General features: G+C 44.2%; 1 protein-coding gene across 2 annotated transcripts in view; it reads left to right on the plus strand.

Annotated features, from left to right (window-relative positions):
- Nucleotides 1-13,085, plus strand: part of NEURL1 (neuralized E3 ubiquitin protein ligase 1) — a 140,870-nt gene that overhangs the window by 78,716 nt on the left and 49,069 nt on the right. For both annotated transcript variants that reach the window (XM_050976488.1, XM_050976489.1), the window contains exons 2-3: nt 1,583-1,824; nt 6,196-6,517. In XM_050976488.1, coding sequence (XP_050832445.1) covers nt 1,583-1,824; nt 6,196-6,517 — 564 coding nt within the window. The remainder of the gene's footprint in view (nt 1-1,582; nt 1,825-6,195; nt 6,518-13,085) is intronic.

A 13,085-nucleotide genomic window follows, 5' to 3' on the forward strand; every position in this document is an offset into this window, starting at 1 on the left:
TGAAACACTCTTCTCCATTCGTAGTGTGGTGTTTGCCCTGCCTGCTCCTTTCACTTTCCCTTGCCTGCAGCACAGGTACCTCTGTCCCCACCCCGGACCTCTCCCTCACCCCAGGCAGACAAGGATATCTCATTTCCATTTGCTACTGCATGTCAGTCTTTGGGCTTGGTTATAAAGTCTTGTTTTCTGTTTCTTTCAATTCTGAATGATACTTATTTCACACACTTTTAAGAAATTTAATACCTTGCAGTCAGTTTCCAATCTGAAATGATTTTTACAGTATTCTCATAAGCACTCAGCCTGAGGATGTGCTGTTACAGCTTTGTGTAGCTACAAGCTAAGACTACCCAAAATGCTGGCAGAAAGAGAGTCTGGACTTTTTATTGCAGAACCAAGAGTTATATTAGAGGTGCAAGTATTATTTTATAGTAGCTATAGAAAGACATAGCAGTGAGCAATTAATCTGTGTGAAGAATATAGATAATTAGTTTCTATAGCTTGTGTGTTTGAAGAGTACTGTTTAGTCATGCATCTCTGCAGCACAAACTGGCACATTCTCAAGATCATGTTTGCTTTTGTAGTGTCCTCCAGTCTGTCACAGAATAGTCCTGTATTCTATTGGTACTCTGATTCCAAATTTAGGAGTATTTCCTCCCAAACATATGTGCATGATGTAGTGTGTATGTGCACACAAGGAAGAGGAAGCAGATGACTTGTGTTCAGTAGAGTGGTTGTTTTGAACTGGAGCTGCTGCAGGCTCCCTGTTGAAAGGAAATGTGCCTGTCCATTCATTCAGGAACAAAGCTGCTGTCGTGGCTGTGCTGATCCTGCATCAGGTCTTTCTGTAGAGTCTTGAGTGGAGAAAGATGTCATTTCTTCCATCCTTCACAGCCTTTCTCCCTCTTACCTTTCCTCACTGTAATCAGAGTGTGCTGGTCAATGCCTTCATTTCATGTGAGATCTCAGCTGAGGTTCTCATCAGTGGAGGGGAGAGGGGACTGGACGGGAGTTGGTGGAGAGACCCAGGTGGGTCACTGCTGAGTGGTGCTGGAGTATAAATTAGCAATGTGTGTGCCTGAGCTGGCACATGGCACAGGTGGATAGGGCACCCAGGCACATGGAGACAAAAATCAGTGGAGTTGCTGTTGCAAAGGAGGTGTGAGAGAAATGGTCAAGTTGTGTAGGAGTCCTCTAGAAGTGGAAGATTGTTCCCTAGGTGTGATGGCTTTGATACAGCAACTTCACAACTGCTTTACTCCAGTTTTAGAACCAATTCTTGTGTTCTCTTCTGGTCTGTGGCCTCAAGATAGCCTGTGATTTCAGTGCTGAGGTGCAGTGCCAGTGTCGTGCTCTGTACTGTCAGATTGTCCAAACAGGAGTCTTTAGTATCCTTGCAGTTTTTTACTGCAGAAGATGCTCTAAAATCCCTTGCAGGTTTACAGTTTAAGGATTTGGCTACCTTTGTTTTGTTTTACCTGTAATTTCTATGTGAAATACCTCTGCTTTTTTTTGGTTTTTAATTGAAAATGTCCATATTACTGACAGTATATTTGAAGCCCTTTTTTCCCCTTTCTGCTTTCAGATTCCATTGGTGGGTCGTTTTCAACTTCCTCCCACCGATGCCACCACAAGCAGAAGCACTGTCTCCCCATCCCACAGTGTGGAACTCTGTCCATCAGCCCTCTGCTTTTCCATCCTCACACAAAGGGATCCCAGATCATCATGGACACAACACAGAAGGCAGTGAAGCGCCAGGCTAGCTTCTGCAATGCCATTACCTTCAGCAACAGGCCCATTGTTATTTATGAACAAGTCAGGCTTAAGGTGAGTAAATTACACCTTCCCTTTTTGCCAGGGATCTGCTGGGAGGGAATGCTGGGGTGTAGGGGGCTTTGGTGCTGCAGCAGATCTTTAGCCCTTCCTTGAAAAGCACAGTAGTCAGATCTTGGCCTTAAAGATCTGCAATCTTCATTGGTACTTCTGCTTTTGTCACTGTAGCTCTTGGAGCCATAGGTACAGACTGCTGCAGAAACTGAGAACAAAAGGGAAATCCACCTTCCAAAAACGCTTACATTGATGTTAGACAAGTAAAACAGATTAAATTGAGATTGCTTGGAAAGCCAGGAAATAAGAGGTCAAAAAGGACCTAGAAGTGAAGGTTCTTGCTCACATGCTTGGCAGGAAAAACAAGAGTTTGGAGAAAAGGATGAAAGGAGCACTCAGTGTGATCACTGTTGCTGTCTAAGAAAAGGACCTTTCTGGCAGTCTGCTGACTGCTTTGTGGAATCAATCACCTGATAGCATTAAGATCAGAGGAGAGAACACTGCAGGGATCACATTTTTCTCACTGGCACAGGCTGATTTCACTTCCTTTGTGTTTGTGGTAGCCTGGAGGATGGAGTTTGTACCCCTGGTACCATGCTATGCTGCAGCTGGCATGAGAAATCCAGCTCCTCTAAGACAGCATGCCTCCATGAAGACCAGGAGCTGCTTTCTGATGAAGAAACCCCTCCATGTCCTTAGGAACTGAAGCACTTTTCAGATTATCAGCATCCACAGATACTTTCCAATCTTTATGCCCTCTAGTTTATGGGACTGTGTTTTTCTGTTCATAGCCAATTTCATGCCTTTATTGGCACAGAAAAGGTCATCTTTGGCCACTTTAGTTCATGGCACACATGAATGATCTGACTGCAAATCCTTCATTTGTGCAGAAAGAGTTTTCCAGAAGGTTTGTCAGCGTGTGGATACCCAGTTTGAATGATATTGCTGTTGCCCATTTCTAGAGGCCCTGGAGTGCTGGGTCCTACAGCAGCATTTCAGCCTCCCCTGCCTCTTCCCTCACAGCCAGCAAAGGAGCAAGGAATGAGGGACATGCTTCCTTTGGAAATATATGGAGACTTCAGTGATTTCAGCCTCAGGCCCAGAGATAGAAAATCCCCACTACAGGTTTGTTATGCTTCCTGTGGAGCTCTTACTGCCTCTATCCAGGCTGGAAGCCCAGCAGGAATCTCTCACATTGCCTAATGAGATTTTTCCCATGTTGGCCAGCAGTTTGGACAAGCAACTGCAACAAATAATCTGGGAGGAGATGAAAGCAGAATTTCACTTTTGAAGACACCATCAAAGATTTGAGTGAATTTAGTGGTTTAGGCAAAGGTTCTGGGTTATTTCTTCCTCATTCTGAAACAAGGTAGCTATCTCTGGAAATTCACACTTGTTTATCTGTGTATTTGGGGATTTTAGCTTACATAATGTGTATGAAGGATATTCATGCAAATCTGCACAGGAGATTTATGAGCAGAGCTCCTGCTGACTCCAATGGGAAGGTCTCATGGGAGGAATCAACAGGCTTTAGCAGAACTTATGCTCTGGGGAGGGATGAAATGTGAAAACATCCTTGCTTTTGTATGGTAAGTCCATCCTGTAACTGCCTTGCTATTCTTTGTGCTTGTGGAAAACAGCACCAACCTTAGACCTTCTTACCAGCCACAGACTACAATGAGCCCAGTCGTTCAGGTCCTATAAAGTCTAAACTCCCTCTGGAAAACTGAGGGAAGAAGTAAGGAGATTTCATTCTGTTTATTAGCTGTTGTATCTCAGGTTTTATTCTGACATTATTTTGCAGATTTGGGAATGTGGCTGTCAAGCAGCCTCAGAGACAAATGCTCCAGTAAGCTTTCTTCCATGTAATTTGGGGCATTGCTAGGAAGCATAGCTCTCAAAGATGGCATAAGGCAGTAAAGATCAGGAGCCTGAATCTGTAAAAGCAGCAATGGTTTAGCAGTTTGGATGTTGGTTCTGTATTTTCCTCCCCTTCTGGTACCCAGTGGACCTCCCAAACTTTTCTGCTACGGCTGCTGAAAAGAGAATTTGGTCCATCATTAAGTGTTGCCTTTTTTAGCAAAACTGTGTGCCCTTTGTCCAGCTGTGTCTAATTCTTGGCAGGCTTTATACTTGATTTTAATTTGGATATTAGTTTGCCTGTGGTCAGACTGTATTGAGAACTGTTTATAGGTGCTGATTAATACATGGAACATGTGCAGCCTCAATTACCATATGAATATTTACTTCACGCTGCCTGTGATTGCTGTGAAGTATTGGCAAGAGGCTGAATTGTACAAATGACAATGAGGCCATATTTATCTTAGACCCAAAAGCTTTTAGGGCTTGCAGTAAATTTGCTGCAAAAAATAACCCAGGCTTCTTCTTGGAATGTATTATGTTTCCCTGTTTTGTCATATGCACACCCTGTTAACCCCACTTCTACTGGGGACGTGCAGGATGCCATCCCACCATGGCCAGGTATATAAAATAGCAAATCTGCTTCAGTCCTTTTTGGTGTCATCCCAGTGTCCACCCCTCAAGCAGGAGCTTGGTTCCTAGGACTGAGGTCAGTGCTCAAGTGTTTCATGTAAACACTTCAGGTGCCTGGATGGACTGAGTAGAGATAAAGAGCAGCACTCCCTTAACCAAAAAATTGTCCATTGATAACTTTTTTCTGAGCTCTGAATTATTTTCTCTGATACTTTAATTATAAAAGAGAAATCTCTAGGCTTTGAACAATGTCTTTGTTGTAAGATTATTGTGACCCCAAGGGCATATGTTCCAGATTTGCCTTGGAGAGGAATATGTAAAAGAAAAACACTGTATTTACAAATTTGATTAGCAGGGAATTCAGAAGTCCAAAGAAAACATCTTGTAGAATTCCTTGGTGAAAATTCTGTGTTTCCAGGCTGGGACATATGGGGCTGCTGTCAGGCTTTTGAGAACAGTCCTGGGCAGTTCAGTCCCTGTCATTGCTATTCATCTGAGCCATTAGTGCTTTGGCAGAGCATGAAATTACAGAAGGGCAACAAGTTTTGTGTGGCCTCTGGTAGGTGGTACCTGTCCATGTTTCTGCCCCTGCCCTGTGGCCAGGGGTGGAGTTGCTTGAGGCTGCCAAGGCACTGATGGAAGATGACTATCTCAAGTGCTCTTGTGTTTGCTGCAGGTTCAAAGGGTGAACAGATACAGTGATTGTGGGTCAGCTGGCATGCAGGACCTGTCCTGGCCCCACATCAAAGTTGGACCCAGCATCCTTAGATCTTTCATGTCATAGTCCTGACAGGCTGAACCCCTTTGAGAGGAACAATTCCTAGCAGGTTCACACTCAAACAATAAAATGGAGAGTCCTTTCACCAAGGACTTCATCTGAGGACCCTACTAACTCTGGAAGACTCCTTGCTTCCATGGGAAAAAAAGAGACCTTATAACTGGGTAGTGTTTTCAATGTGCTCCATGTGTTTAGGACCTGCTGCCTGCTCCCCACGGATCCCCTGCTGGCCAGGGCTCAGTTCTTGTGAGGAGAAGCTGATGACTCTGGAGGTGTCTGTGATCCCTTGTCCTGCTGTCTGTCAGCTGCAGAAGGATGGGTATAACTCATGAACCATCCCAAAAACCACAGCAGCAGATGTTCCTCACCCCATACACACTGAGTAATTGCGTACTGACAGGTTGGGGTGTAGTTATGCACAACATATTTCCCAAAACACCATTCACAGCTGAAATAAGTAGGTTTTCCCAATCATCAGATAACGTCTATTGTTGCTTCAAAATTTTGTATTTAACAAAGTCAAATACTCTATATTGTGCTTTCCCACACACAAGTTCTCTGCTGCAAGGCTGTGATTTCAATATGTCATCCAATATGACAAGTTAAATAAGGGAAAGGCTGTCTTTTACTTGCCTGAGAAGCCCAGAAAGCCTTGTGGAGATAACTGTGATTCTGGAGCTTTTCTCTCAGGTCAGAGAGATGAGAGACCCCATCATCTGAGCACCATGTGGGAAGAGCTCTGCAGAGATTAAAGGTCTTGTGCCCATTTTTGGCACATTTTGTGTGAGGGTTATTCTTAGACCAAAAGGAATTACCCTAGAAATAGAAATGAATCATCATGCAGCTGTAATTACATTTCACCTATCCACATAGATTTAATTTGATTTATTTGGTTTTAAATATGGGCATTATATCCTAAGTGTGCAGCAGCATTGCTGTGTGCAGCTGATAAAGCTACAGCAGTGTTTGGTGGGCAAAATGTTTCCTAAATCTGGTGGGGCTGTCAGCACGCTGGCCACCAGTGTTGGATGCATGAAGCCTGTGGTGTGTGAGTTGGTGTTCAAGGGGCCAGCCTGTCATTGCTGCTGCTGTCTTTGCAGATCACCAAGAAGCAGTGCTGCTGGAGCGGGGCTCTTCGGCTGGGCTTCACTTCCAAGGATCCATCGAGGATTAACCCTGACACTCTGCCAAAGTACGCGTGCCCTGACTTGGTTTCCCAAAGTGGGTTTTGGGCCAAGGCTCTGCCGGAGGAGTTTGCAAACGAGGGGAACATCATTGCCTTCTGGGTGGACAAGAAGGGACGGGTGTTCTACAGGGTGAATGACTCCCCTGCCATGCTCTTCTTCAGCGGCGTGAGGACGGCAGAGCCCCTCTGGGCCTTGATCGACGTCTACGGGCTCACCCGCGGAGTGCAGCTCTTAGGTGAGTGCCTGGGTCCAAGCACAGAGGTGATGCTAAGGCATCCCTGACAGAGGGCCAGCCTGACACTGCCTGTCCCCTCTCTGTGCTGGGACAAGTGCAGGGAAACAGCTGTTCTTCCTCCCCAGAACATCTCAGGACCTCGGACTGGGTCAGTGGGTGTGAAACTTGGCAGGTAAATACAACCTCAGTGGGAGGTGGGAAACAGCTGCTACAATAGAGCGCTAGAAGCCATCTCTAAGTGAGTGGATTTCTGCTCCGAGGTGTAGCCCTATCAGGGAATAGGCTGGAGTGTGTCATATACCTCATAAGACTTTAATTTTATATCATCTTGTGCTTTCCCTGTGCCAGAGTGGGGAAGTGCATTTTATTCACTATGGTAAATCCTTCCTGGATGGCACTGTTATGATTTTCTGTCAGGTTTAATGGACAGATTTGAAACATGGCTATCTTTCAAATTACCTGAGAGAATCTGCGTCTGGTTTTTCCAGGATGTTGCTTTCACAGAGGAGTTTGATTTGTCCTCTGGAGCCTGAAGGTTGGATATACAGTTGGGGTTGGAGGATGAGGAGTGCTGTGTGCCTGTGTCTTCTGCCATCCTCAGGTGAAATGAAGATAGTTTGGCATTCATGAGGACTCAGTTCCAGATGTGCAGGTTGTCAAGGTTTGGGCTATTTGAGTTTATACATCTTAAAGAGCTGAAAAGAATCTCTGAGGACTGAAGGGCAGCAAGGTTGCTGGGGGACCAGATTTCAGCACACAACCTTAGAGGTGGCTTTGCACTGTCACTGGGAGGCAAATTGCAGCACTTCTCCATGTAACAGCAGCTTCATGGGTCTTTTCACCATGGAAAAGGTTAGATGGTACATTCAGGAGCTGAAGTTCCTTCTGAAGATGGAATGATCTGAGGCTAAGAGAGATCCTAGCTTTTTCCTGCCATGCAGCCTGTTAATCTCTGTTAAAGTGACAGCTTCATGCGGTATATCAAAAACGTCAATTAAACTTCTTTCTGACAGTTCTACCTCCTTACTGCATTCTGTACTCTATTAAAAAATATGGTGGCAGGACTACCCATAGCAATCAGCACAGCAAGGAAGAGGGATGTTCAGGAGATGAAGAAATGACACAGACCTTGTTGCAAAAACTCCTGGCCTGAGATTGCACAAGGCAGAGGAATTGAAGAATTTCTCAGCAGCTTTTTCTTTTTTTAGGTGCAGAAAGATTTATCTTTTGTTGTGAATCAGCTTGAATCAGAGCCACTAAGCAACTGTTCATAGGCCAAGGTGGTGATATTTGAATTGGGATGGAGAATTTGGGCAAATGTCATGCCAAGGGTTCAGTTAGGAAGAGCTTAAAATGACTCCAAGTCCTACGGCTGTTCTTGTGCGATTTGGCTCCTCAGAACCACTCTGCCTGATTAATGAGGGCCCATAACTCTGGATTATGTGTTTCCTTTCAAAACGCCTGAGAAACCATTTCCTATCCGTCATCTGCCCCTGCATTGTCCTAGCATCTTCCACATCCCCTTTCACAAGGAAAATGTGACTTCTGCCAGCCACTGACTTACCTCTAGTCCAAGAGGCTCCAGACTCTTTGGTGAAGTTCCCTGAATGAAGCAAGCAGCTTCTGAGTTTACACAGTTGGCGTGGAGCTCAGATATGTATTTATAGCTTGCTCCAGCAGCCCTCAGCAGGCTTTAAGCCTCAAACTGTGCTGAAACGGCTTCCACCCGAGTCCTCTCCATCTCCATTCATTATTAAACAGCACTGAAAGTCAGAGAAGGGAAATCATCAGCTGTGGTGCCCCTGGATCCTATAGACATTCCCGTTACTATGCTCTGCGTGCCTGCTGTAGTGTAGCAGACCACACATATAGCACAGGACAACTTGCCAAAAACTCCCAGGACTTGACAAATGAATTTCATAGCTTAGCTACAAACATATGGTAGAATTCAGCCTGGTATGGCATGCAGGGCATCTGATGGAGGCTGGGGATGCTGGAGCAGTGTGTTGAACAGAAGAGCCTAGCATTTCAGATTCCAGTTCAGTGATTTATTACCCCCTAACCCCAAACATATTCCTTATTCTTAAGTCTCACTATTTTCTCCATGCTTGTAGGGTTACAGGGTCAAACTGCACCCCTGCACAGTCTCCATTTGCTTTTATGTGAAAGAATCTCACCAAAAACTTTGCCATTTCTGGCAAAGTCTTTCTGTGTTTATTGCAGAATTACTCCCTTCCCACTCCCAGTAATGTAACTTCACTTCCAAAATGAGAGTTGCCAAAAGAAAGACCTGCTGCAGTAAGTCTTGTGTCACTGCAAGATCCCAGCTCTGCAGGGAAATGGATAGTGTGCATTTATGTTCCCAGAAGTGACAGCATCCAAAACTGCACATTTTTATTTGCTTTTCTGCATTACACAGGCAAATCACTTCCAGCCCCAATAAGGGACTCAGTAAAACAGGGTAATGACTAAGGCTAGTGACACTGTTCCTGACTTACAGATCTAATAAAGACTTGAATGAAGGGAGGCCCAAAGCCTGTGAGAGTTAAATGACTTGCCAGAGCAAAAGGTGTCACCTGCCATCATCATCCTTGTTACCCAGCTCAGTCCTGCCTCTCTATCTGCATCACGGGCATTGCACAACATTCTGACATCACTGAAAACCAGCTGGTTTGTACCTTAATTTTCATTTCCTTCTGCTTATGTCTTTAGTGACAGCATCAGCCTTGCTGAGGGTTACCCATGTGCCAGTGCTGCTGTCCCTGCACAGGTGTGTGTGGCTGTCACAGATGTTGCTGGGTCTGACTGTCCTTGCTGTACGTCCAAAGGCAGAGCCCCTTAAGCAGCTTCTTTGCCATCTGGATTTTGAAATGAACCAGCTGAAAAAGGCTTGCAGAGTCCACTGCTCTGCAGCCGAGGGGAGTTGGAGCTGAGCTGGGACCATGGTTTGCTGTCACTGCTGGAGTGATTCAAAGCAGGGACTGGTTTAAATCCACCTTGAGGTGGCTTCAGCAATGAGGTTCACAGTGCTGACAGTCACAGGTGAGAGGCTGCTCCTTGCTCTCCTCTACCCACATTATAGAGATGGAAAGGCTTAAATTCACCCAGGAATCTGGTGTCCTCTGGCCACAGGGTCTCAGCTGGTTTTCTGCTGCAGTGTAAGGGCCTGCATAGAGGAGTCTGTGGCAATGGAGTGCATGCATGTGCTGTGTTTAGGGCGTGAGTTTCAGTGTAGGTGCAGGCTTACATGACCTGTAAACATGCCCTTATACAGTGACTCTCCTGCTGACATGCTCAACTTGCAGGCAGGGTGGTTAACAGCTCTGCTTTCCTTTTTGGGCAGCTAGTTTTGCACAAGTGCACTTTTATATTCCAGGGTAATTTAAAGTAATATTTACTAAAAATGTGGCTTGTCCTTATGGTATCATTTCAACATAAACACATGCTCGTTCACACTTTTAAAAAGAGTCAGAGAAAAATGGAATATAAGCAATCTGCTGCCTTGCTGCTGTAATAAAGCATCAAAAGGGAAAAAAAGAAAAGAAAAGAAAAGGAAAGGCCCAGCTGTTTAAATTCTGGAGTCTTCAGAGCCATGGAGGAAGGATGGCAGCTCATGAGAACCAAGTGGTGATGTTTCATACTAACCTGTTTCTTTCAAGCACTGGGCTTGAGCCTGGCATGTGCACTTTCCATGGATTCACTGCAGGACAGCAAGGTTGGCAGCTTCCCTCAGTCACGTGTGCAGTACAGCATGGTGTTCTCAGCATTTTCCTTTACCTTTGGTGGGGGATTACAGGTTTGCCTCTTCTGTATGCTGCCTTTTTGAAAATCACAACTTTTTTTTTCTTTTTGAAAATCACTCCATTTTTTGGGCAGTGACATTGCAGCACAGCATTGCAGAGTGGTTAAGATGGAAAAGTCCCTGTGAAGATCATCTAGTCCTACCACCTATTGTCTTTTCTTTCAAAGCACAAAGCACAAAAAAATGGGGCTGCAAAACAGTTATGGTTCCACATACCTCACTTCTCATCCTGTGTTTCCAGTGAGGTAAAGTGAGGTACAGTCTGCTCATTTTCCTTGGTCCCATTCTTTGCTAGTATGATCAGCAGTCACATCCCTTTACTGTTTATTACTCTGTTCACACTCCTCTCCCATCCATCAGTATTTCCATTCATGCAGTATTTCAGAGTATTCTTGGTCTTTTACCAGCACAGGCTTTGAAAATCAAGGATAATTTTATTTAGATTGGCACACTGAGAGGCACCTGTTAAAAGCTAAGTCTCACCACATCTTGTAAATATAAAATATGTGAAAAACTAGTAAGACCTTGCAAGATTGCAACATTTTAAATGCATGTGTATTGAATGTGCATATTAGATTTGCCTGAAGTAAGATACATATATAGTATAAATATATATTTCAGTCATAAATATATGTACAGATCCTGGGAGAATTAAATGGAAGTTACGTACATTGTATTAGTTATTTGAGAAATCTCTTATTTCACCAGATCCTCTTCCTACCTTCTCATTGTTTGATGTTTGCAAAGTATCAAAGTCAAAATGTGAACTCATCCTGGATGGAAATGTAGCCATCTTTTGCCTTAAGCTGGTGTCTCTTTGACAGGGAAGTTGCACATTTTTTACGGAAAGAAAGAAATGTTTTTATTTCTTCATGCCTGTCAGTTCTTACGTAGTTTGAATCTCTAGCTCCCGGCCACCTCTAGAAGAAACATTAAATAAGCCTCAAATGAGGTAGATTTATGGGCAAATTTCAGGTGTTAATGGTATAAGACTGTTGATAAATCTAATTTATTGCATGCATCTGCAGTTTTACTGTGTGGTTATTACTATTTTATTTTCCAAGTGCAAAGATTATTTTCCATTGCCCACGGGAATCCATTTTGTTGCTATTCTGACACGTGCACATAAGCAGACTGATGTGCCAGGAGTGCTTTGCACTAAACAAAATTGGATAATCAGATATGACTGCAGTGTATTTTTATAGGGTATTGTTGAAAGTGGAAGCTATAAACAATTAATCCTTTTTGTGGAAGTCTGTGACTATCTGATGGAAAAGCATAATAAGTGCTTAAACAGAGTCCTACTTAATGAAGGCAAGATACACAAGACCTGCAAACAGTCAGTTGTCCTTGTTTTTCCCCATCTCCTAAGGGGAGAGAGAATTTAAATTGCTCATAAAGTTTTATTGTCTGTAGCTGTTGTCTCTATGGCAGCTGCAGGAAGCTCTCTAACACAGCTGAAAATGTGAAAACAGTTTAATAAATAACTTATCTCTTGCCATTTTAATCAATCCCTGCTCTGTCTTAGCACCTCTGGAGGGAAGTGTTTTTCCAGATGCAGCAGGCACCCAAAGCTAACCCAAGGACCCTGGCAGCCCCTTGTGCTTGAGGGTCTGTCTGTCCTCCAGGTCTGTCTGTCCAGGTTGTGATGATGAGCCTGCTGGACACAGCACTCTCAAGCAAGCCAGATCTCCTCCTGGCTGTGTGAATGCAGTGGGGTTTTTTGTTCTCTTTGTCTGCCAGCAGTGGAGACTTTGTGCCCATGAGCTGGGGAAGGCAGTGTCCACCTGCCCTTGTGGTCAGCACAGGGGGTTTGGGATGAGCAGCAAATGGCAAACAGCAAGGAAGTCACAACAGGCAGATGCCAAGTGGAATAAGGTCTCTGAGGGGTCAGCATTTCAGGCTTCACCAGGTCTGATGAGGTGTTGGATTTCAGTCTCACAGAGGCTCTGCAGGTCGCTGGTATTTCCTCAGCACTGCAGTCAGATAACCTGCTGCTCTCCCCTGAAGCACCTTTGCTTCAGCAGGACCTCTTGGCATTGTCACAGGTGCACAGAAAGGACAAAATCTGACACATGATGTGCTATAAGGCACTTTGTGTCAGCAAAACGTCCACATCAGCATCAGGAGAGCCTGCAAGGGTTCCTGGGTAGGAATAAATTTAAAAGGGATTAGTCTGGCTTTGATTTCCCAGACTGAGAAAAATGGAGGCTGCTACAGGACAAAACGACCAGTGGAAAAATACATTCTGTGCTATAAAGTTTCTTTAGTTCTGGTGAGCTGAAATATTGTTCCTAACACAGTCAAGAAGGGCCTCTTTACCCATAAAAAAACCAAGGAAATATGAAAACTCTGACAATTGTAAGTGGTGTTTATGTTATGGGTATGCTATAGTTCAGATGCTGACACTGCAAACATAGGCCCCTATGTTAAAAAAAAAGTGGACTCTTCACATTAAATATCTGTTGTGGTGATTGATCTGGCTGTTGCTTTAGGGAGGTACATGTTGCTGGTTTGCACTAAGTTGTTTAACTTGCCTTTGCTATGTGTTGGAAGTGTGGAAAGTAGAGTCTGGAAACAGTGGTTCCAATTAAAAAGCTTTTGACTTTCTTTTACTTCTACTAAAGGTATAAACCACTTGAATAATTGTATGTATACTGAATTTATTACACAGCTACAGTTAGTTACAGACATTTCTAGCATGGACAGTGCCTTAGAGTATAATAATCCACCCCTAATGGAGCAGTGTATTCTTTTGAGAGAAGT

The sequence above is a fragment of the Serinus canaria genome, chromosome 6 (assembly GCF_022539315.1).
Source record: "Serinus canaria isolate serCan28SL12 chromosome 6, serCan2020, whole genome shotgun sequence".
Classification (NCBI taxonomy): Eukaryota; Metazoa; Chordata; class Aves; order Passeriformes; family Fringillidae; genus Serinus; species Serinus canaria.